Source organism: Psammomys obesus, unplaced genomic scaffold, assembly GCF_907164565.1.
Source record: "Psammomys obesus unplaced genomic scaffold, mPsaObe1.curated_primary_1811, whole genome shotgun sequence".
Taxonomy (NCBI): domain Eukaryota; kingdom Metazoa; phylum Chordata; class Mammalia; order Rodentia; family Muridae; genus Psammomys; species Psammomys obesus.
Genome location: NW_026586463.1, coordinates 254,128 through 278,117, shown reverse-complemented (window position 1 = coordinate 278,117; position 23,990 = coordinate 254,128). Strand labels below are relative to the sequence as shown.

Sequence of the window (23,990 nt, the reverse complement as noted above, 5' to 3'; positions counted from 1 at the left end):
TTAGTGTGGAACTTCAGCATGCATGACTTTGTTTTGGTTCAATAGAGTGAACCCTGTATAGAAGCTCCGTTCAAACGAATGTTCTCAATAAAGTTTATTACCAAAGGTGTTAGGGAATTGGAGATGGCTCAGCTCTTAAGATCACTTGCTGCTCTCCTAGGTTCAGTTCCCAGCAGTTTCTGGGTATCCAACGCCCTCTCCCTATCTCCATGGGCACGCATGGGAAACACAGACATACACGCAAGCAAAACATGCATACACGTACATTTTTTAGAAGGTATTAAAACGTGTTTCTTGCCTCATACTTTTGGCTTCATTTGTTTTTTCGTGAGAAAAAAGCTGAACAATGTGATGATCAATTCTTAAACCCACCAAAAACTGAGGTCTCAGGAAAACCATCCTCCACTCCCAACCCTGCAAACTGGATCGATGTGAAACAAAAATATGACTCAAGCGGAAACCATTGCAGGAGCCAGTAATTGACAGACAGATAGGCTTGAAGCGTAATTATCACATAGGTGACATGTTCGGTAGGGCTTGGTTTTGCTTCCCGGGGCCTGTTTCTTTCATAAATCAGTTTAAGAACTTGGCTCTCGGCTGGGTGCAGTGGCGCACACCTGTACTCCCAGCATTCAGGGAGGCAGAGGCAGGTGGATCTCCATAAGTTCGAGGCCAGTCTGGTCCACAAAGAGAGTCCAGGAACCCTGTCTCTAAAAAAACCAAAAAAAAAAAAAAAAAAAAAAAAAAAAAAACGAAACAAAAACAAAACAACTTGGCTCCTCTTTGGAGGGTTTTGGTATCCATAGCGAACGCTGACCTACCTCTGGGAGCGAAGAAACTCCAAGTTTAAAACAGTGACCAAAACAGTAACCAATCGACAGCCGACCGCGGGTGGCACGTGGCAGCGGGGGAGGGCACCGCCTTCAGCCCAGCTCAGCCTCCGTAGGCCCGGCCCCGCCCACAGCGGAAGCATGGGCGGAGCCAGTAGGTGGTGCGCGTCCAGCGAACGGAAGTAGCTGTTGGGAGCTTTCGGGCGCTTTAAATTCCTGCGGGGTGGAGGGCTTTGCTTAATTGCTGGAGCCTGGCTTCTCCCTCGCATGGCTGTGGACGTGAAGTCTCGAGCGAAGCGCTATGAGAAGCTGGATTTCCTCGGAGAGGGGCAGGTGAGGCCCAGGCCTGACGCGGGGCCGCGCGGTCCTCCTCGCGCCGGCAGAGCCTGGCCGCTGCGGGGTCTCCTCGGGAGAGGCTCGCCCGACGGGTGCCTCCCTCCGGGAGAAGAGGCCTCCTGGCCACGTAGCAAGCCGTTGCGAGTCAGCTGCAGAACCAGGGTTTCTTTGTTCTTAATAATCAAACCAAAAAGGTCGGGCGGGGATCCGAAACCAACCATCACCTAAAGACCTCTCACGGATTGTACTGTTCTCCTTTCTAGTTTGCTACTGTCTATAAGGCCAGAGATAAGAACACCAACCAGATTGTCGCCATTAAGAAAGTGAGTTAACCTTTTTATGCTGTTTTCTCTCCTGTTTTTGTGTCTTGCTTGCCACGTAGCCCTTGCTGGCACGGGCTGTTTAGATTGGCCTAGAGCTTCCTGGGAGCCTTCTGCATTCCAGTGCTGGGTTTGGGTTTGCACCCGTGCCCCCACCATGGCGGGCAACTCTTACAGAAAATACCTGTGCATTAACAGTTGATTGGTGGCTATTTGTCTTTGGGACAGTCTTGCTATGTAGGCCAGGTTGGTCTCCCAACTCGTGGAAAGACTTCTGCCTCTGCCTCCCGAGTGTCGGGATTGCAGACATGACTACGTTTGACTTCATTTTTCTACCACGCTCGCACCTCGCACTCTGTGGCAATTACAAGAATTCTAGAAACAGTAGTGTTTCTTAGTGTCTTGTGTTTCAAGATGGAACTCGGGCTGAACGAGTTTTTGTTAAAATAATAGAAATTATGACTTTTTTGCTCCATAAAAATCGGTTGTTGCCAAGAAGGCAGGTACTGCCAGCCATCTCTTCAGCCCTTTTGGATGCTCTGATCTGTCCAGGCCGCAGTTCCTCTGTCTGTGCTATCTGTACAGAAAGGTTCTCAACGACATTAACAACGCTAATAATAGTGCATTTTCCAAGAAGATTTAAGTAGTTTTTAAACTTAAGTCCGGGGCTGGAGGGATGGCTCAGAGGTTAAGAGCCCTGGCTGCCTTTCCAGAGGTCATGAGTTCAATTCCCAGCAACCACATGGTGGCTCACAACCATCTATAATGAGATCTAGTGCCCTCTTCTGGCCTGCAGGTGTACATGCAGACAGAACACTCTATACATAATAAATACATAAATCTTTAAAAAAAAAAAAAAAAAAAAACAAAACTTCATTCACAACACTCCTGTGTGCCAAACTTACCTTTTTTTTTCACCTTTCAAACAACCTGTAAAACAGGCAAAGGTGCCCTTGTTTCACTGAGGTATCTACTTCGAGCTCACTCAGCTAGTAACTGCCAAGGCTAGGATTAAGAGCCCAGCTGTTGTCTGCTCTTTGTCACACTACTGAAATCTTTGGCCGTCCCATGAGGACTCCGTTTCGCCTCGCATAACTCAGGGCCTGCTGGTGTAGTTGACCTCCATATTCCTGTGCTGCTTTGAATCTGTTTCCTCCCCTGAGGTAGAAGTGATCAGGCTTCCGTCTTGCAGCCTCCCGGGCCCTCCTTTCAGGTGTTGCTGCTATTACTACCTTTGCTTTATTTTAAGAAATTGTCTTTGTATCAACAAATATTTGCAGGTGTGCGTGTGCGCGCACGCCGAACCACCTTGTAGGTTTCAGGGATTGAACCCCTGCTTGGTGGCAAGTGCCTTCACCCAGTGAGCCATCTTGTTAGCCCCTATTGTATTTTTTTTTAACTTCTCATTCCAGCTTGTGCTTTGTGAAATACTGCCATCTCTCACCCCTTTGTTAAACTCTTAGTTCTCCAAGCTGGGCTTCCTGGCTTATGTCTGTAATCACAGCTCCTCCAGAAACTGAGGTAAGAGAAGCACATGGCAGTACTTCCTAGCACCAGGGAGGTGGAGATAGGCAAATCTCAGAGGTTGGCTCCATGCAACCTGCCCTGTGTGGTGAATGCCAGTGAGAGACACTGTCTCAAAAAAACCAAGGTGGCCAGTGTCTGAGGAAGGATACTCTGAGGTCTCCTTTGGCCTGCACGCAGGCACACACATACCTACGTATGTGCTGTCTCAGAAACACACACACATAGGATCAATACCTGCCTGGGCTAAAGAATGAGCTTCAAGGCTAGCCTGGGCAACTTAGTAAGACCCTGTGGTTGAGCACTGGCCTAGCATATGTGAGGCCCACTGCTGGGGAAAGCAATAGAGGTTGGCCTGGAACTCACTGTGTAGCCCAGGCTGACCTCAAATCCTGTCAGTCTTGCTGCTTCAGCCTCACATGATAATATTACTGGTTTGAGCCATTAGCCACTATTTCCTCTTAACTCTGTTGATGTCTTCGTCATCTTCAGTTCTACTTGTGGTTCACCCCGGCCACACTGACCTTCTATTCCTTGGACTTGTTGAGTGTGTTCTAGTCTAGGACTGTGGTGTTTTCTCTCTTTGGGGGGGGGGGGGGCAGGAGTAGCTGTGTTTTCTCTTAAGAACTTGGTGTGGTTGAATTGTTTTTATTTAGGTTTCATTTGGATGTCTCCTCCACCTAGAGGTACCTTTTAATTGCAGCAAAACAGGTTTTTCACTTTTCTTCCCAGTTCTTTGCAATTCTTCATTCTATACCATCTTTATGGCATTTTCATAATCTGAAATTCTTCCATCTGAGTTCATTGCCCACAAAAATCTACTAATATTACACCTGGGACTGTGGTGAGCAGATTTGTAAGCGTTTGTTTTTTTGTTTGTTTATTATGTGTGGGTGTTTTCCCTGCATGTATGTCTGTACAACTATGTATAGAGGCTAGAGGAGGGTGTCTTATACCCTGGGACCGGTGTTATAGATTGTTGTGAGCTGCCGTATGGGCAGTGGGAATCAAACCCAAGTCCTCTGGAAGAGCAGTCCGTGCTTTTAACCACTGAGCTCTCTCACCTGTCCTGACTTAGCTGGATACAGTGGGGTGTGTTCTCAGGAGGCAAGTAGGAGGAACTGCTTGAGTCTGGGGGTTGAGACCAGCCTGACCAGTACATAGTACACCCTGTATTTAGGACAAGGAAAACCTTGAGTTGACTGGTACAATCTTTTCACATGGTTCATGTATCGGGTTTTGTAATTATAAGTGGGCTTTCTCATCTGCTTCTAACAGTCATTAGAATTTAGAATCTGGCTGGTTTCTTCTTCTTCTTCTTTTTTTTTTTAAGCCTTTCTGATCTGCTTCCAAAGTTACTATGTAGGAGAGAATGACCTTAAACTCAGACTCTTCTCTCCCAAGTGCTAGGTATCCTATGCCATTATAAAATGTTTCCTACTTGGTGACTTAAGTATTTTTTATTTTATTTCAAATAATTCATTTTTGTGGTTTTAAAAGTTACTAATGAAGCAAAGATAATAATATGCTGCATTTTCTCTTTGAGTTCTTTCAACTGAACTTTATTTTCAGAACATTTGGTGTGGCTGGTTTGTGGGTTTTTCCTCTCCCAACTTGGAAATCATTTATACTCTCTTCTGTGAACATTGAGGATTTGGTGCTGTGAACCTTCCTTTTCCAACACTCATAATTTCTACTCACATTCATTTGCCTGTACCTCTTTTATTTGACACACACGCACACACATACCAACCCATCAAACTACTGCTGCTTTTATGATGACTTGGACTTCTTAAAGTCCAAGTCATCATAAAGCATTGATGGTGTGACTTAGCAGTTAGGAGCGCTGGCTGCTCTTATAAAAGACCCAAGTTTGGTTTCCAGAACTCATGTGGTGGCTAACAGCTGTCAGTGTTCCAGTTGATCTCTACAGGCAGAGGGCATGCGTGTGGTCCACAGACAGAAGTGCAGGCCAAACACCCATACGCGTAAAACAAATTTATGTATTCTTTAGTTATATGGAATTATTGTCTTCTCTGTTTCCCAACTTAGCCATTCTGCCCTGTGATGACTCTTGGTTCACTATCTGTGTATGCGTCTATATGAGTGTGTTTTGTAGGTGTTTGTGGTGCATGGTTGTTCAGGGCTGCCTATGCTCAAGGTGGAGTGTGACGTTCCAATCCTCTTCCTCTTAATTGCCTTTGAGACAGTCTCTCTAAACAGACGCTTGCTGTTCTGGTTTGCCTAGGCCAGGCTGGCTGGCTTACCAGCAAACTTACCTTTCTCTCCTAGTCTTCCAGCGATGGGACTTGAGGCACACACAGCCATGGCTGCCATTTTACATGGGTACTGAGAATTTGAATTGAGGGCCTCATGCTTGCAGAGCCAGTGTTACCCACTGAGCCATTTCCCCAGGACCTTTTCCCCCTTAAACTTTTATCCGTATGTATGTGTGGTTGATTGGATGAGTGTAGATGCAGGTTGAACCCAGAGCTTTGAGCATTCTAGGCAAGGGCTTTGTCACTGAGCCACATCCCTAGCCTACATTATCACTTTTTGTTTCTAATTTTTGGTTATTTGTACAGATGTGTGTCTGGGAGCACATACCACTGTGCTTGTGGATATTAGAGGACAGCTTATGTGTATGAAAGGGCATGAGTGAAATGTTTTTAAACACATTTTAGGTGACTTAAATATGATAAAATACTGATCACGTAAATGTAAGTGATAAAAGGCTTCATGGGATTATTCTGTTTTTATTGTGTGCCTATTTTGAGTTCTTTCCCACGTAAATTTTATAATCAATTTGTCAGTGCCCTGAATGTCTTATATCCTGAGCTATAATGCATGGTCTACTTTTAAACAGAAAGTTCTCTTTGGATGTGCAGATAGGAGAATTTTCTTAAAGGAAGAATAAGTTTTCCAGAGGTAATCTTTTTTTCAACAGTTGACAGCACTTGTATAGAGAAGTAAGGAACAGAATGCTCTTTGACGTGGTTATTGCTGTGTGAAGTTTGTTATGCTTATTCATGGTTCTTATAGCCATCACATTTTCTAAGTTTGCTTTGTGAAAAAGGTAGTATTACAGGACATATTACCAACTGTATGCTATTTTCTGTTTATGTTACTTTTTTCTTCCAAGTATACAAAATTGAAGTAATTTTGGGGAAATTAATTAGCATACCTGCATTTATCTGGTTCATATTTAACTCAGAAAAATTCAACGAGATGTGGATGCAGTAATTAATACATGTAGTCCTAGTATTTCAGAGGCAGAGATGAGGATTTCAAAGTTAGGGCCAACCTGGACCACAAAACCCTTTCTCAAAAACAAAACAAACAACCCCCACCCCAACAAAAACTTAAGTTCAAAAGCTACGGAGAGAAACCCTGTCTGGAAAAACCAACAAGAAAAGGGGGATTGGTGGTGCACACACCTTTGATCTCAGCACTTGGGGGGCAGAGGCAGGCAGATCTCTGTGAGTTCAAGGCCAACCTGGTCAGCTTGATCCAGGACAGCCAGCGCTACATAGAGAAACCCTGTCTGGAAAAACAGAATGGGGAGGGGCTAGAGGAGACAATTATTTTTTGTGTGTATGTGTACATGTACCACAGCATGCTCTGACGATCAGGGAATAACAAATATGGAAGCTCCTCCTCTCCATATTTGTGGGTTTTAGGGATTAACCTCAGATTGTAGATCTTGCCCACAACTTGGTTTTATCAGCTGAGCCATCTTGCAGGTCCAGGGTCTTTATTGTTGTTAAGTTCAGTTGTTTATGTGTGTAGTTCTGCAACTTAAAGTAGGTACTTGATTCTTTTTGGTCCTGCTGTGCTGGAGCTCAAACTCTGCCTTCCCCATGTTACACACTCACTCTGCTCCTGAGCAGTGCCTTCAGCTTTTGGATTTCCCGTTGTCCAGGGGCCACATACTGCTACATATGTTTACTGTGGGTAATTTGCTTTTGTTTTGTATTCTTTGAAAGACAAAGTGTAGAACTCAGTATGTAAATTTGGGTAATCTCAAACTCGTCTGCTTTATGAGTTCACCAGTCCCAGCTGTTTAATTTGAGGCAGAATCTTGCAATGTAACCCAGGCTTTGGCTCCCAAGTATTGAGACTACAGGTGTGTACCACCATGTCAGGCCTGCTTGTTGCTAAGTTTTTGTGCATATAGATTATACATTAATCTAACACATTGTAAGTTTTTGGTTTGGCTTTATTTCTAAAATTGTTATAATCTTGTTCGTATTGGTGTTTTACTTCCGTGTATGTCTGTGCACCACTTGTTTGCCCAGTGCCAAACAAGGTCAGAAGTGGGCATTATATCCCACTGGAACTGGTGGTTGTGAGCTGTGGTATGGGTGCTGGGAATTGAACCTAGAGCCTGTGGAAGCAGTCAGTATTTTCAACCCCTGATCCATCTCCATCCTTAACACATTGTTAATGTATGTATTTTGGCTTTTCTCCCCTCTTTCTATCCCAGATCAAACTTGGACACAGATCAGAAGCTAAAGATGGTAAGTATTACGTATAATTTGATCAAACAGAATATGTGTGTGTTCTGATCTGAGGAGATTTTAAAAAATGTCAATGAGCATTAATAATAGTTCTATAGAGTTAGTACAGTGTCTCTGTGGGTCATGACCCCCTAGGGTTGAATGACCCTTTCCCAGGGTCACATGTTAGATGTTTACATTATGATCTACAACAGAAGCAAAGTTACAGTTATGAAGTAGCCACAAAAATAATTTCATTTGGAGTTACCACAGTGTGAGGAACTGTATTAAAGGGTTGCAGCATTAGGAAGGTTGAGAACTATTGCTCTAGAGACTAAAGAATCCAGTTAAAAACAGCATGTAGGGCTGGAGAGATGGCTCCAGTGGTTAAGAGCACTGGCTGCCTGCCCTTCCAGAGGTCCCAGGTTCAATTCCCAGCACCCACGTGGCAGCTTACAACCATCCGTAACTCCAGTTTCAGGGATCTGACACCCTCATACCAGTGCACATAAAATAAAATTGAATAAAGATTATTTAAAGAACAACAACATGTAAGCATTGGGAGGAACATTCAGCTCTTGTAAATGGAGAGCAGTGAGTTGGTTGGGGTCCTCAGTGCTGTTTTTGGTGTTCTAAGTGATTGCTTTTTGGATTTCTGGTGATTGCATCTTCCTAGAACACAAAGTTTCTATGGCGTGAACACAGTGGGAAATTTTTTATTTTTTATTCTCAAGCCTCTTAAGAGTGTCAGGTCTTGTCTAGCCATTAAATAATAGTTATAATAAAAACATCATCATCTGTGCATGCCTGCACTGTGTGTTTTGTTTGTTTTAGTTTTTATAGCCTTGGCTGTCCTGGATTCCACTTTGTAGACCAGACTGGCCTCGGACTCAAAGAAATCTGCCTGTTGTCTGCCTCCCCAAGTTCTGTATTAAGACGCACGCCACTGTGACCAGTTTGTGTTTTGATAGTTATTCTATCATTTGTATTGACAAAGGGTATTCTTATGTTAATTTACTATCACCGCACACAGTCTTCCTCTAATATTTGTAAGTCAAGGGGAAAACCCTAGTATGACATGTCTGTTACATGCTATATATGTTACTGTAATAATTTCTATAGAGATATAAGTATCTTCTTCACCATTTTTCATACACTGTGTTAAGCTACTTTAAAACAATGTAGGGGGAAAAGGAACTTTCTCATAAAAATAGTTAAAATTACTCTCTTGCTTATGTGTGTGTATGAAATGTTTATTTCCTGGAATGACCTTTCCTAAAAAATGTATTTGCGAAAGGTTTGAGATGTCAAAATTTTTGTTTATTTTTTTGCATTCTTTTTCCATAGGTATAAATAGAACAGCCTTAAGAGAGATAAAACTGTTGCAGGAGCTAAGTCATCCGAATATAATTGGTGTGAGTATGATCTACGTTGTTTGCTCTGTGGGGTCCTCCATGCTCTGAATGTGATGCAGATTGATCACAGGCTCAGCGAGATGAATTGAAGTAGACAAACCTTGCAGGTAATTGAAAGTTGATCAGCGTGAAATGTATTTTCTCTCCCACTTTTGCTGTGAGTAGTATCTGTAGCATTATACTTCTAACTGATGAAATGAATCCATGTTGCCATACAGGCTGATTTTGTCGGAGATGATTTGAATCCTAGAGGGCTGTAAGCGGCGCGGTTAAAAGTAGCAGCTTGCATTCCCATTCAGCACCTTTCTTTTTGCCTGTGTGAGGGCTGGATTGTTTTCCTTTACTTGTTGCAGACCAGCCAATTTATGGTGTCTGCAGTAGTGCCCGCCGTGGACAGTCACACACCCAGTGGACGGCAGGCACTGTTTAGAAGAAACTTTTTTTTCTTGCTTTGTTTTGTTTGGAGTCTTTTGTGTGTTGCATAGTGAAGCCTTGAACTCATAGGCTCAGGTTATTCCCCTGCTCCCAAGTAACAGTGTTGTGGAGTATCCACCAGAAAAGACTGTCTGGCTATACACTAATAGAAAGTCTTTGTTGGCTTGCTGCTGACCACACTGTCTGTTTGGGATCCCGTTGTTAGCACCAAGCCTTTCTCAGGGTGAGATTGTAAGCACCAAAACTATGTTCGGGACTGACAGAGTTAACAACTGCCGTTACCCAAAAGCAGAACTATAGAAGCCAAAACACAAGGTTTGTACATTTAGTGACGTTCCCAGAACTATAGACTTTGATGGAATAGGTCTTTGTTTTCATTCAGGCTGGTGGTGCTGTCTACCTGCTGAGTTTTATGGCCTGGATGGCACTGCCATCAGTGGGGGCCTGTTAGTTCTGGGCGCTTGTACAGTTAGTTCCTGTAATTACTATACTGGAACAACAAGAATGTATCACTGTGCCTGGCAGGAGTTTTTCTAAGCATTTTGCTTAGGAATTTTTGGTATTTGTTCCAGACAGGATTTTTCTGTGTAGCCCTGGCCATCCTGGAACTCACTCTTAGACCAGGCTGTCCTCAAATTCACAGAGATACTTGCCTCTGCCTCCTGAGTGCTGGGACTAAAGACGTGTGCCACCATGTCTGACAAGAAATTTTCTTAAATTTAAAAATGTTTTTCTTTTCTCCTATTTTGAGTGTGTGATGTGCATGTGTGTTTCTATGTTTTGTGTATGTGTGTGTGTTTGGAGGCTTGAGGTTCATAAAGAATACCATTCTCCAATACTTGTCCATCTTATTCATTGAGACAGAGTCTCTCAGTCAAACCCAAAGATAGGGGTAGTTTTCCCAAACTTGCTTGTTGTAGGGAGCTGTTGTGTTCACCTTCCAAGGCTGGAAGTACGTACACTTTTCCTGCCTGGTTTCTGAAGTCTGAACTCTGGCCTGGGCCTTACATGGCAAGGGCTTTAACTGCCAAGCCATGGCCTCAGTCCCAGGAATTTTTTTCAACTGGAAATTAAGGTGACATTTTCTTGTCTTTTTTGTTTTGTTTTTCAAAACAGGGTTTCCCTGGGTAGCCCTGGCTGTCCTGGAACTCTCTGTAAACTAAGGTAGCTTCAAACTCAGAGAGCCTCCTGCCTCTGCATCCCACATGCTGGGATTAGAGGCATGCATCACCAATGCCAGGGCTGTGAAATTTTCATTAATTTATTTATTCTAGTTCTCAGGTTTAGGGTAGAGTAGTTTTTAAGATTTTGGTGAGTTTGTTAAATAAGGTTTAATTTTTTTTTTTTTTTTCCTGAGAATACTAATTCCTGTTGGGGGAAAAAAAATGGGGCAAATGTTAAATTTAATAAAATAGTTTCAGATTCACAGGAAATTAACCAGTAGTTTAAAATTTAAATCAGGTAGCGCACATTTGTATTATAATCACCTGAGAGGTGGAGGCAGAGGCAGGGGGATTACGAATTCAGGGCAGTCTGAGCTCCATAGAAAGTTCTAGGTTAGCCTGAGCTACATAGTGATATCTCGTCTCAAAAATTCAAGGATTTGGCGATGTATCTTAGTGGCAGAACACTTGTCTAGCATGCTGAAGGCCATGTGTTTACCAGTGTGGAAAACGCAAACAAATAACTTCTTAAAAATTACTTCACCAACAATAAATTTCAACATTATTAAAGAGAGAATAAAGGCTTGACTTTTTAAAACTTTTTTTTATTTATTTTTTGCTTTGCAGCTCCTTGATGCCTTTGGACATAAATCGAATATTAGTCTTGTCTTTGATTTTATGGAAACTGACCTAGAGGTAAGGTTAGGATTCCTGGTGATTTTTTTTCCTCCACTTAGTGAAAGACAAACCTGTATATATGTTCTGCTTAAAAAAAAAAAAAAAAAAAAAAAAAAAGCTTAATTTTGCAGAAGTCAAATGATGTCTGATTTCTTTACATGTAGTTGTATTTCTAGTATTAGGTATAGAGATTTAGATTTTATTGGCATTTTTAGTAAGTTCTGTTCAGCTTATCGATATTTTTATGTGCATTAAACATGACAGAATTTTGAGTTTGCCTCATATTCTCACAGATTAATGTCATCTTTTAGAAAACCAAGTTTCTTTTTGATTTTCATTAATTGAGTCTCAGAAACTGTGATAGTCCAAGGGTTTAAAACAACTAGATTCTCATACATTGCTGATTTGAGTGCAAATACTGTAGTCACTTTGGAAAACAGTACAGTTTAAAGTTAAAGTCACATTTACTGTCAGATCAAAGGTAAAAGGGATTTTTATGACAGCATCAAATAGTAAAGGATAAATACAGAGACTGGTGGCAGTGCGCTATCTTACAGGTCCTGGCATCGGTACCGCTAATTCACCAGTGTTACATCATGAGTAGTAATACTAGTAACAGTGCAGTCATAATACTGTGATCTAGCAACCACTGTTTGGTATTTATCCAAAAAAACATTGCAAGCACAGAAATCATTTGGTGTGTGGGAGTTCACTGAAACTTGAAACAGCTAAAATGTGTTTCATCTAGTGGATATATGAACAGACAGTTGCACATATAAAATAATACTACTCAGGAATAAAAAGGAACCAATTAGTCTAATAGTAAACTGACTGTGGCAGAGCTTACAGATAATCTCATTCTAGTCAGTCCTCTTTTCCCCTGTTGCCTTCTGTCATGGGCATACGTTTCTACTCTACTTTCCCAGGCCATTCCAAGCCATATAGTCTTAGTCTAATTACCCCCGTAAGGAAATGCTTGCTTCCTTTTGATTTTACCACAGTTACGTGGGTTTCTTTCTTTCTGTTCCCCTACTCCTCTTTGGTTTCTCGAGACAGGGTTTCTCTGGGTAGCCCTGGCTGTCCTGCACTCACTCTGTAGACCAAGTTGGCCTCAAACTCGTAGGTCCACCTGCATTTACCTCCCATGCTCTGGGATTAAATGTGTGCCTCTTCACCCAGTATTACTTGGCCTTCTTGATTGGTATTAGGTTTTGGGTCATAGGTCCTGTGTGCTTTGTCACAGGTCATATGTCTGTTCTTAGGCTGCTACAGTGGAGGTCTCAGGCAGAGGCCAGGTCACTGTTGCTTTTTTAGCTGGGATGAAGTGGTTTTCCAAAGTATGTACTGGTTAGAAGGGGCAAAACCCAGAGATACTCAATACTTGTAAGCTAGAGTTGGAGGGTGCACAGCATTGTTTTCTCCCTGGTTGATGATGCTCTTTTTTAACCACCTCATTCTGGAAATTATTACCATTCCTTCTGAAGGAGAGTTGGCTAATCTCATAGAATTTCTTGTGTATGATATATTCATTCAAAGTCTGTATTTTTTTTTTTTTGTTAGAGTTAGTTTGGAATAATAAGACATGCCTGTATGTTGCCTATCTACGTTATAGGTCATAATAAAGGATAATAGTCTCGTGTTGACACCATCCCACATTAAAGCTTACATCTTGATGACTCTTCAGGGATTAGAATATTTGCATCAGCATTGGATTCTACACAGGGTAAGAATTTAAGTAATGATCAGTTTATCTCTAAGGAGGTCTTACTTTATATTCCAGGATGGAATTTGCCCAGGTTGCCCTCAAATTCATGATTTTTCTGTGTTTGACTCCTGGAAGCTGGGATTGTAGGTGTGTTTCACCACACCTGACTTTTAGAGTTTCTGCCTAAGTTTAATGAAACATTTTTGTCATTGGTTAATTGGATCTTTATCTTGTGTATTTTGAGTGCATGTGTGTGTATTTGTGGGTGCAGCTGCATGGCTGTAGGTGGGCATGTGCCCCAGTGTTTATGTGGAGTCAGATACAGCTCTCAGGAGTCAGTTCTCTCCTGCTCCTTTGTGGGCTCTGAGAATCAGCGGTCATTAAGTTTACTGCAAATGGCTCTACCCCCTGAGCAACCTTGCCTGCTCAGTTAGAGGTTTTTGTTTCGAGAATAGTGCCTTCCCCTGTGGCCCGGCTGGCTGTGTACTCATGATCTTTGTTTATGTTTCCTAAGTGCTGGGGTTACCAGTGTGTGCCATCATGCCCAGTTTGGTGTCTTGTTTTTTAAGGTTTTTGTTTTTGCTTTTCCCTTTGGTTTTTCGAGACAGTCTCTCTGGCTGTCTTTCTGTTCCTGGCTGTCCTGGAACTGATTCTGCAGAGGCTGGCTCTGTCTCTTGAGGGGGGATTAAGCATGCGATGCACCCAGCTTTGTTTTCTAAGTTTAATAGTTAGGCACTGACACTGAAGTGGGTGTGTGCCCAACATATATGAAGCCTCAGTACCACATTTGCTACATAAACCTGTAATCCCAGCACTCCCGGTTAGACGCAGAAGCATCATAAGTTCAAGGTTGTTCTTTTTGACTACATAGTGAATTCAAAGCCAGCCTTGGCTGCTGAATAAAGTAAACTGTCTCATGTGTTTTATTTTTTCTAATCCTGCTTAACTTTGTTTGTTTTGATGACTGTTTGATACAGGATCTGAAACCAAACAACTTGTTGTTAGATGAGGGTGGAGTTCTGAAACTGGCAGATTTTGGCTTGGCCAAATCATTTGGGAGCCCCAACAGGGCTTACACACATCAAGTTGTGACCAGGTAAGAATGCCTTAAATGACTAAGAGTCTGTGGGTATTAGGTTATTTATTGCAAATGAGCATCAGCTAGCTTCTCTGAAATACCTTTGCACCTCAGGAGTGAGTCGCTGTTGGTGTCTTCTCATAATACAGCATGTCTGTTGCCACAGTTAGAAATGCACACAGTTCTTTCAGACAGAATCTGACTCGGTCCTGACATATTTTTGCTGAGCTATTGAGTCTCCCAGTAACTTTTTTTTTTTTTTTTTAAACTAAAAAAATTATTGTAAGCAAATCCAGGAATGATGGTGAGCTCCTTTAATCCCAGCACAGAGGCAGGAAGGTTCCTGAGTGGGAGGCCAACCTAGGCTACAGAGTTCCAGAATATCCAGGACTACACAGAGAAACCCTGTCTTGGAAAAACAAATATATAATCTTTCATTCTCACAGTGCTTTACATCTAAGCTATATACACAGTAAGTTTTGGGAATAATTCATTCTGCTTTTACATTTTACTTAGATAAGCTACTACTTCAGTGGCCTTATATTTCAACTTTATTAATTGGCCCTGTGTTTATTACATTATCAATGCTGATCCTATGGATGCAAATTCTCTATACAAAATATTTGCATTTTATATTATAAGAATTGTGGCTTTCCGGAAGATGTGGCAGCTCATGCCTGTAATCCCAGCACTCCGGGAGGCAGTGGCAGGCAGATCTCTGAGTTCGAGGCCAGCCTGGTGTACAAAGCAAGTTCAGGACAGCCAAGGCTACACAGAGAAACCCTGTCTTGAAAAACTAAAACAAAAATAAATAATTGTGGTCTTTGTTCATATTTTAGATGTGTCCACACAGGAAAAAAAATCACATTAAATGAGGACTGATAATTCTTGTCATGGGGGCACTGGTTTTGTTGTTTGTTGTTTGTTTGTTTTTTCTTTTGAAACAGGGTCTCATAGAACCTAGGCTGGCCCCAAACTCTGTATTTCTAAGGATGACTTTGACCTCTGCATCCACTTCTACACACTGTTGGAATGCTATCACTACATCTGGCCGGCATTTGTTGGTTCTGGGTGTTTGTGTGGTTTTGAGACAGGGCTTCTCTGTGTATCCCTGGTTGTCATAGAACTCAGTCTGTACACCAGCTGGCCTCAATCTCAAAGATCTCTCTGCCTCTGCCCCCTGAGTGCTGGGACTAAAGTTATGCACCACCAGGACTGGCCTGCATTTATTAACTCTTAAGATTTTCAAAAATCTGAGAAAATATCCAGATTCTCCTATAAATCATGTTGTCACCTTTTTCCAAATAAATTTTATGAGTATCAGTTACCTGAATCCTGGGTAAGAGGTGGTGGATCCAGTACTGGGAAGATTTGACAGTTGGATTACCAGAGTGTATATTGTTGACAAAACTAGATTAGTAGGGATAGAAACCCTGATTTTAAAGGTTTAGGGGCTCTTTTTTGTGCCATCATATCCTTTGGCTGTGTCAAGATGAAGCTGAATATCTCCTTCCTACCCACCTGTTGTCAGAAAGTCATTGAAGTGGATGAGTGAAAACATCACACTTTCTGTGGCCACAGAAGTAGCTGTTGACACTCTGGGTGAAGAGTGGAAGGGCTGTGTGTTCAGAATCAGGGATGGGAACAACACGCACGGTTCTTCCTGAAGCGAGGTGTCTTGACCCGTGGCAGAGTGCACCTGCTCTTTACTAAGGGGCACTCTTACAGCCTAAGGGGGACTGGGAGAGGAAGGGAGGGACTGTTTGAAGTTGCATTGTCAATGCCAATCTGAGCATTCTCAACTTGGGGGGTTGGTTTGGGGAGCAGGACATTCCTGGGCTTGAAGATGTTACTGTGCCGCTGAAGTTGGAGCCCAAAAGAGAATCTGAAAGCTTTTCAGTGTCTCTAAAGGAGGTGATGTCTGCCAGTGTAAACAAAAAAGGTAAAAAGCCAGGACGAAGCAAGGGCCCAAGATTCGGTGTCTAGTTCCTCCATGTGTGGTACGGCACATACACCCACATACTGCTCTGAGGAAACAACATGTTATGGAAAACCAGAGGTGGCTGCAGAATAAGCTGAGCTTTTGGCCAAGGAGTGAAGGAAGTCAAACACAGCAGGAACAGATTGCCAGGAGACGTGGGCTGTCTTTACTGAGAGTGTCTGAGAGTCTACGTCTAAGTCTGAGTTCAGTCACAGATCTTCAGTTATAACTGATAAATGATAAAACATGAATAAAAAGTTTATGGGCCAGACATGGTGTCACACGTAAAACACCAGCACATGGAATGCAGAGGCAGGAAGACTGAGGTTTCAAGGTGGGCCTTACCTATGGTAATCTTCAGACCAACCTGGGCTGCATAAGACCCTGTATCCAAAAACAAAAAACACTAAAAATAAGAAATGTAGGGAGGAATGAGAGAAGGGGAACTGGACACAAGTGGATTATTAAGAAATGACAAATCAGCATGTTAATGGGAAAAGTCTAGTAGAAAGCAGAGAGTTTATGATGGGGAGAATTTTAGGAACAGTATTTTTTGAGAACTGGTAAGGTAGGGGCTGTAGAACTGAAAGTGGGTGGTTGGATCTGAAACCATGCAAGGATGGTTCATCTTTTAAAAATTAGCCTTGCTGGCCATGGTGCTGAGCTCCTAATTGAATCCCAGCACTTGGGAGTCAGAGACCGGCAGATCTCTGAGTTTGAGGCCAGCCTGGTCTGTAGAGCAAGGTCCTGGACAGCTAAGGCTAGTCAAGACAGAGAAACCCTGTCTTGAAAAGCCAAAATAAATAAACGAATAAATAAATGAACAACTATTGAAAAGAATGGGTTCTCATATGACATTTCTTTTTGTTTTTAGATGGTACCGGGCCCCTGAGTTACTGTTTGGAGCTAGGATGTATGGTGTGGGTGTGGACATGTGGGCTGTGGGCTGTATATTAGCAGAATTGCTTCTAAGGGTAAGTTCTAAATCCATATACACCCTTAAGTATTGTTGATATAGTTCTTGTAATTTTCTAGGAATTATCTTTTCATCATAATCCCTGCAGCAAAAATTGTCAAGCAAAATCAGTTTGTTAACTAACAGTTCCAGCAAGTATGAAGTACAATCTTGGCATGTGGGTGATTGAGGCAGGAGGATCACTGTGAGTTCAAGACTATACTGGGTTACATAGTAAAAGTGTCTCACCAAAAAAAAAAAAAAAAAAAAAACCTCAGGTACTTGGGAGGAAGAAGCAGAAAAATTAAGAGTCAGAGGCCAGTTGTATGGTTGTTCTCACATTGCTATGATGAGATAGCTAACTAAGCATAGTAGGGAGGGGTGGGTTTCTTTCGGCTCACAGCCTGAGAGTATAGTTCAGCTCGAGGTGAGGCTCTTGGTCACATCCCATCTGCAGTCAAGATGCAGAGCGGTGAATGCTGGTACTCAGCTCCCTTCTGAGCCAGGATCTCAGCCCTTATAATGGAGCCGCCTACAGTCTGGGGTATCTTCCCTCTTTAAGTAACAGTTTACAAACTCCCTACCAGTCATGCTCAGAGGTTTGTTTTCTTGGTGGTTCTAAATTCCATCAGGCTCACAGGAAGTTGGTAAGGTCCTAACTTTGTTGATAAATGCTCTCTGCATGAGCACAAGACATCTCTGAGTTCTTTCTACTAGAGCTTGAACCAACTCTGGTCCAGTTAGGAACAAGCCACATGTCATTTTGTTCGGGAACATTCAGGAATAATGCAGGGTGTGATGCTTGTAATGCCAGCATGTGGGAGGCTGAGGCAGGGACAGTCAGCTTGAGTTTGAAGTTTGCCTGTGTCCCAGAGTGGACCGTTCTACACAATCCCCACCCACTCTCCCTGCTCACAGCTGACATGCCCTGGGACTAATGGGGATTTGCCAGGAAGTGTCTCAGAGTAGGCAGCAGTCACTATTGCTCACCACTTGAGGTCATCCGAAGAATTCCAGGGCTGAAATCTAGACTCTTTTGAAGGGGACGGTGAGGGCTGGATGGCACGTAGTACACGGTGCCTCACAGCCACCTGTAACTCCGCTTACAGGGAATTTGATGCCCTCCTCTAGTGTCCGAGGGTACCTGGCACGAACGTGGTGCACATGCATACATGTGAGCAATTACACATACATGTGAAATAATGAGATGAATTTCTAAAAACCTGTTTGGAATCTGTTGGAAACATGCTTGAGGGTGCTGAGGGAAGGGCTTCAGAAAGTCTGTCTGGATACACCTGCTAGAGCTTGCCCACATCTGCTTTTTCCCAGAGGGCAGGAGGTGAGTTCAGAACTGAAAAGCTGTAAGATGATAAAGGAAATCAGTGCTTTTAACAGGTGTTAAAGCTGTTTTAAGCTCTTTTCAGCTCTGTGGGAGTAAGTTTTTGTTACAGAGTTTAGGTTTTTGTGTTTTTTTGTTTTGTTTTTTAATTACAAAGTTTGTAGCATTATTTATGCAACCACTCTCACTAACAACCTTGAAATGTCTATTTCTTACTTCTTACTTTCAGGTTCCTTTTTTGCCTGGGGATTCAGACCTTGATCAGCTAACAAGAATATTTGAGACTTTGGGTACACCAACTGAAGAGCAGTGGCCTGTAAGCCTTTATGCATTCTCTTTGAAATAAGTTACAATCGTATAAAGTTCTGAATGCAGCCGTATGGCTATTGAAGAAATTTATTTATTTTGCAGTGCTAGAGAAAAAACCAAGACCTTTCCCATGCTGGACAAGTGCTCTGCCACTGAACTAATTTTAAAAGTGTGGTGGTGCGTACTTTTAACTGGGAGGCAGGAAGATCTCTGGATTTGAGGCCAGCCTGGTTAACATAGTGAGTCCAGACCAACCTGAGCTGTGTGATGAGCTCCTCACACACACACACACACACACACACACACACACACACACACACAAGAATGAATGAATGAAATTGTCCTTGTTATAAAACTGCAAATGACAAAAAAAGGAAATATACAAAGGCAAACATCCAAATTGTGATGATAACCCACCATCTTATGTATATATGGTTCTTCCCCCACTACAGAAGTCTGTTCCAGGTTAACCACGGCCTTCAGTTTGATGTAAAGCTGTTTTATCAGTGTGCACTTAACAAACATATGTAATAGAGCTGCATTTTCTCTCATTTATTCTTTAAGAAAAAATGAGGGGCTGGGATGTAACTCGGTGGAGGCGTGTGTTGACTGTTAGCATGCTCAAGCCCTGGCTCACTAAGAGCACTGAAAGAAACAATAGGAAGATTGCTTTTTAAGCTTTTGTTTTTCCACCAACCTCAGTACTTTTGTGTGGTTTGGTTTTGGTGTTTTTCAAGACACCACCGCCTGGTGCTTTTTTTGTTTATTTGTTTTCCATGCCTAGCCTAAGCTGTCCTTTTGCCTTGGTGCGTCTATATGCTGTAGCACCGTTTTGTTGAAAAGACTTGAGAGAATCCTCTATGCCTTTTCCAAACTGCTTAGGTTCTCTGGGTCCCCTGTGTTCTTCATTAATCCCTGTCTGTCCCTCCCTCAGTACCACACAGTGTGAACTACAGTTGGTCTGTTAGGTCTGAAAATAGGTACATAAAACACTTAATACTTTTCTTTTTCAAAATTGTTTCAGTTAGCTCTTTACCTCTCTGTATAAGATTCAGAAAATTTTGTTTAAATGTGTAATATGTCAAAATTTTAATCCTGTTTCCTGGAGAATCAGTTCTTTCCTGTGTTGAATCTTTCATGCCATGAACCTATTTCTCATATTTTATGTAGATGCTTATTTCATCAGCATTTTATAGCTTTCAGTATATGAGCCTGTACACATTTTGTTAGATTTCTCAACTAAATATTTCTCTTTTGGGCATAATTATATTGTCTTTTCTGTTCTGGTGTTCATATATTTGTTGCTAGTATGTGGAACAATGATTTTAAAATATATTTATGTTATGTCTTAGAGCTTTTACATATTACCAGTTCTAATTTGTTTAAATAGTTTTCTTAGGATTTTCTACACAGACTGTCTATCAGATCACATTTTATTTATTTATTCCATTTTTATGTCTTTGAATCCTTTGCTCACATTTGAATTATCATTTTTTTCAGGACATGTGCAGCCTCCCAGATTATGTGACGTTCAAGAGCTTCCCTGGGATCCCCCTGCAGCACATCTTCATTGCAGCCGGAGATGACTTGCTTGATCTTATCCAGGGCTTGTTCTTATTTAACCCGTGCACCAGAATTACAGCCTCACAGGTAGTAATATTAGGAAACCTAAGGCTCATCTTTTTAGTCTCGTTAATGAGACAAGACTCAAATTTCCAAGATTTCTTAATATCCCATAAATACCAGGAAGATATGTGTATCTTTTCTATATATATTTGTGTCCTTTCCCCAAGCTATAGACACTGTCCAGGCTGATGCTAAATTTTATTACACATACACATAAGAGTTTACACTTGTTTAGGGGTGTGTGTGTTTTCACTCTGACTGCTATATTTCAGGCAAATATTTTCTTTTCATAGCTTAATTTATGTATATGGATGTTTTGCTTGTATATATGTCTCTATACCGTGTATATGCAGTGTCCATAGAGGCCAAAAGAGGGCCTCTATGGAGCTGGAGTTACAGAAGGTTGAATCATTACGTAGGTGCTGGAAACCAAACCCAGGTCCTCTGGACGAACAGCCATTGCTCTTAACTGCTGAGCCCTCTCTCCAGCCCACTTCATTTAAGCTCTTTATTTTTGAGGCAGGACCTTTTATAGCCCAAGCTGGCCTTGAATTCAGTATGTAGTTGAGAATGGCATCTTCTGTCTGTAATGCGCTGGCTGTTCTAGAACTTGCTGTGTAGACTGTCGTGGATATTAATATTATTGATTTATCTAGAGTTAAACAGTGGTTATTCCTAAACCAGCTGTATACCCAAATCACCACACAGAGACTGGGATTTATTTAATTAACCTAGAGCACAATGCTGGGCAATGATTACTCCATCCTAAACCTCTAAGCCCATATAGTTTCCTACCATTCAGATTTCACCCATTATACTTGCTTTTAGTCATATCTTAGGTCTGGTTCATCTCTCCACATGGTTCCCAGTCCTGTCCTGCCGACCTCTCTGTCCTCCCTCTACTCGCTTCCTTCTTCTCCCCTCTGGACCAGGATGTCTCACCCTAACCTCTCCATTGCTCAGCACTGGGGCTGGTTGTTTTTATTGGCAATACAGAGAACAAATGGTAGCATGTTTACACATACTTGAGACAATGCAATGTCTGGATTGAAAGCAGACTGGTAGAGAATCAGCATTTGAATGAACCGGGGTACATTCCACAAGAATATTATACCAACAGTAGACCAAGCTGGACTCAAACCTGCCTGCCTCTGTCTCCTGACTGCTGGGGTTAAAGGTGTGTACCGCCACCACGAAGCTCTACCCCCACCCTCCTCTCGTGTCCCCCAGTTTGTCTGTTTTGTTTTTTGTGTTTTGGATTTTTGTTTGCTTGTTTGTTGTTTTGAGACAGGATTTCTCCATGTAATCCTTGGCTATCCTAGAACCACTCTATAGACCAGGCTGGCCTCCTGCCTCTGTCTTCTGAGTACTAAGATTAAGGGCGTGTGTTACCGATGCCAGGCTTTTTTAGTTGTTGTTGAGAGAGGGTATGAAAATGGGTGGGTACAGAGAGCTGGGAGAAGTTGGGGAAGGAAAAGAATATGATCAAAATATACTTCAAAAAATTTTATAAATAAAAATGCCCTGATCTTCTTGATTCTTAGAGAAATATTCTAGAGTAAATAAACTACTGTGGCTGTTGACAGTACTAGTATATTATAAACAAGTAGTAGTTGACAAACTTGTCATTTAAAAGGAAACCACTTTAAATTGTAAATTCTGGAACATTATACTCTAGTGGTTAATAGGAACCTTGAGTAGGCCCAAATGAGTTTGCACCCATTTGCATTGGGTTATTGTATTTGTGACTCATTGGTTCCGCAGGCTTTGTGGTTGTAGAATTATTAGAAGGGAGTGTGCCCCATCCTGCTAGCACCCCCAAGTAACATCATCGGCCCGTTACAGGATAGTGGATATTTATTTGTGTAATTGTTGATGTTAATTCTTTGTTTGGGGCCATAGTATTATTTACATACTATTTTAAATGCTGTCAACAATTTGGGGTTAGATTTTCCTCCGTATAGTACAGGCATTTAAAGCGTTACTTTTGAGTGGTCGTGCATGCCTATAATCCTAGAACTCAGAAATAAGCAGTTGGATGGTGACTAGTGAGAGGCCAGCCTGACAAACTTGGCAAGTTACAAACTAGCCGGAGTTACCCAGTTAGACTTTGTCTCAAAATAGAAACAAAAGAATAAAACCTTACTTTCAGGGGGCTAGAGAGATGGCTCAGCAGGTAAGAGCACTGGCTGCTCTTCCAGAGGACCCAGGTTCAATTCTCGGCACCCACATGGCAGCTCACAACTCTCTTTAACTCCTGTTCCAGAGGCTCTGACACCTTTACACAGACATACTTGCAGTCAAACACCAGTGTACATAAAGTAAAATAAATAATTTAAAAAATATATTCATTAAAAAAAAAAACCTTACTTTGAGTTTCTTTTCTTTGAAAAGGCGTTGAAGACTAAGTACTTCAGTAATCGTCCAGGGCCAACACCCGGATGCCAGCTTCCAAGACCAAACTGTCCAGTGGAAACATTAAAGGAACAGTCAAATCCAACCATGGCTACAAAACGGAAAAGAACAGAGGCCTTAGAACAAGGTAAAGTTCCCCACTGATTAAAAAAAAGAACAGAAAAATTAAGTGACATCAAAAAGCTCTAAACAGCTCATGTATAGCTTACAACTGGAAGTCAGTTAAGAAAATGGAGCTGCAGAGCTCCCTATGAAGTAGAATGTGCTCCTTTCTCTCAGCTGAGCACACTTCTGGCACTTTTGAGTTATACCTGAGAGTTCTAAGAGCTGTCCATATGTACCTTCTGTTTATTTTTTTTTCCTTTTTTTTTTTTTTTTTTTTTCTGTGTATGTATGCCATATGTGCATGGAGGCCAGAGGAAGGCTTCTGATCCCTTGGGGCTGGTGTTGCAGGTGGCTGTCAGATACTGGACATGCATACCAGAAACCAAACCAGGCTTCTCTGGAAGAGCAGGAGGAAGTCCTCCTAACCATCGAGCAACTTTCTGGCCCTCCCTCCTGTTTTTTTTCTCCCCCTTTTCACTGTGCATCCCTGACAAGCCTGGAGCTCACTGTTGAGATGAGTCTGGCCTTGAACTTACAGGATCCACCTGCCTCAGCCTCTGGAGTGCTAAGTTTAAACATCTTCAGCACACCCAGCTTCAACAGTTTTTGTTTTTAACTTTACTATCTTTAATCTTTTTATTAGTTTTATGTGTGTGGGTATTTTATTTGCATGTATGTCTGTGTACCACATGTGTGCAGTGTCCGTGAAGGCCGGAAGAGGGCATCAGCTTCCTGGGACTGGAGTTACAGATGCTTTGTGGTGCTGTGGTTGTTGGCAGTTGAACCCAGGTCTCCTGGGAGAGCAGCGAAGTGCTCCTAACTGCTAAGTCAGTTCTCCAGCCCTCTGTCCAACAGCTCTTAAGAGTACTGTGTTGATGGTGAACAAGTACCTGCAAGTTAAATCATGGCATTGGAATGCAGTGAGTGAAAACGTTTTTGTTTTGCTTTCAGGAATATTGCCCAAGAAGCTAATTTTTTAGTTGCAGCAAACAATGGACAGTGTTTCACTCCTGAAAGGAATAATACAAAAGGCAAATAATGGAAAAAAATAGGGAACATTAAATGCTGTAGAAGAGAACTTGTAAATATTTTACACATGTAAAATATGTAAAACTATGGCTTATTTTTATTAAATGTATTTTAAAATAAAATATTTGTGATTTGTGAGTAGAGCACAAGCATAAGTTCCGTTCTCTGTAATGTAAATAACAGCGCACTAACATGTAATTAATGTAACTGACAGCGCACTAACATGCAATTACTGGGTACTCTGCAGC

General features: G+C 41.9%; 1 protein-coding gene across 2 annotated transcripts; it reads left to right on the top strand.

Annotated features, from left to right (window-relative positions):
- Positions 1 to 988: 988 nt before the first annotated feature.
- On the top strand, positions 989 to 23,883 carry Cdk7 (cyclin dependent kinase 7). 2 transcript variants are annotated; one of them, XM_055601887.1, is made up of 12 exons: positions 989 to 1,163; positions 1,430 to 1,489; positions 7,497 to 7,530; positions 8,857 to 8,924; positions 11,150 to 11,218; positions 12,813 to 12,923; positions 13,883 to 14,001; positions 16,839 to 16,938; positions 18,488 to 18,574; positions 20,068 to 20,217; positions 22,588 to 22,735; positions 23,665 to 23,883. In XM_055601887.1, exons 1-12 carry the CDS (start codon positions 1,098 to 1,100, stop codon positions 23,691 to 23,693), a joined length of 1,041 nt encoding a protein of 346 aa, XP_055457862.1. In that variant the 5' UTR covers positions 989 to 1,097; the 3' UTR covers positions 23,694 to 23,883. The 2 variants fall into 2 exon arrangements, with proteins under 2 accessions (XP_055457862.1, XP_055457863.1); XM_055601888.1 differs by lacking the exons at positions 989 to 1,163; positions 1,430 to 1,489; positions 7,497 to 7,530; positions 8,857 to 8,924 and adding an exon at positions 8,963 to 9,031.
- The last annotated feature ends 107 nt before the right edge of the window (positions 23,884 to 23,990 follow it).

What these genes read in the sequence shown, in the direction of transcription:
- Cdk7 (XM_055601887.1), top strand. Translation starts at nt 1,098, where the DNA reads ATGGCTGTGGACGTGAAGTCTCGAGCGAAGCGCTATGAGAAGCTGGAT. An exon ending in ACACATCAAGTTGTGACCAG is followed by an intron (nt 14,002 to 16,838) that starts GTAAGAATGCCT and finishes TTTTGTTTTTAG; the next exon opens with ATGGTACCGGGCCCCTGAGT. An exon ending in CCAGAATTACAGCCTCACAG is followed by an intron (nt 20,218 to 22,587) that starts GTAGTAATATTA and finishes TTCTTTGAAAAG; the next exon opens with GCGTTGAAGACTAAGTACTT.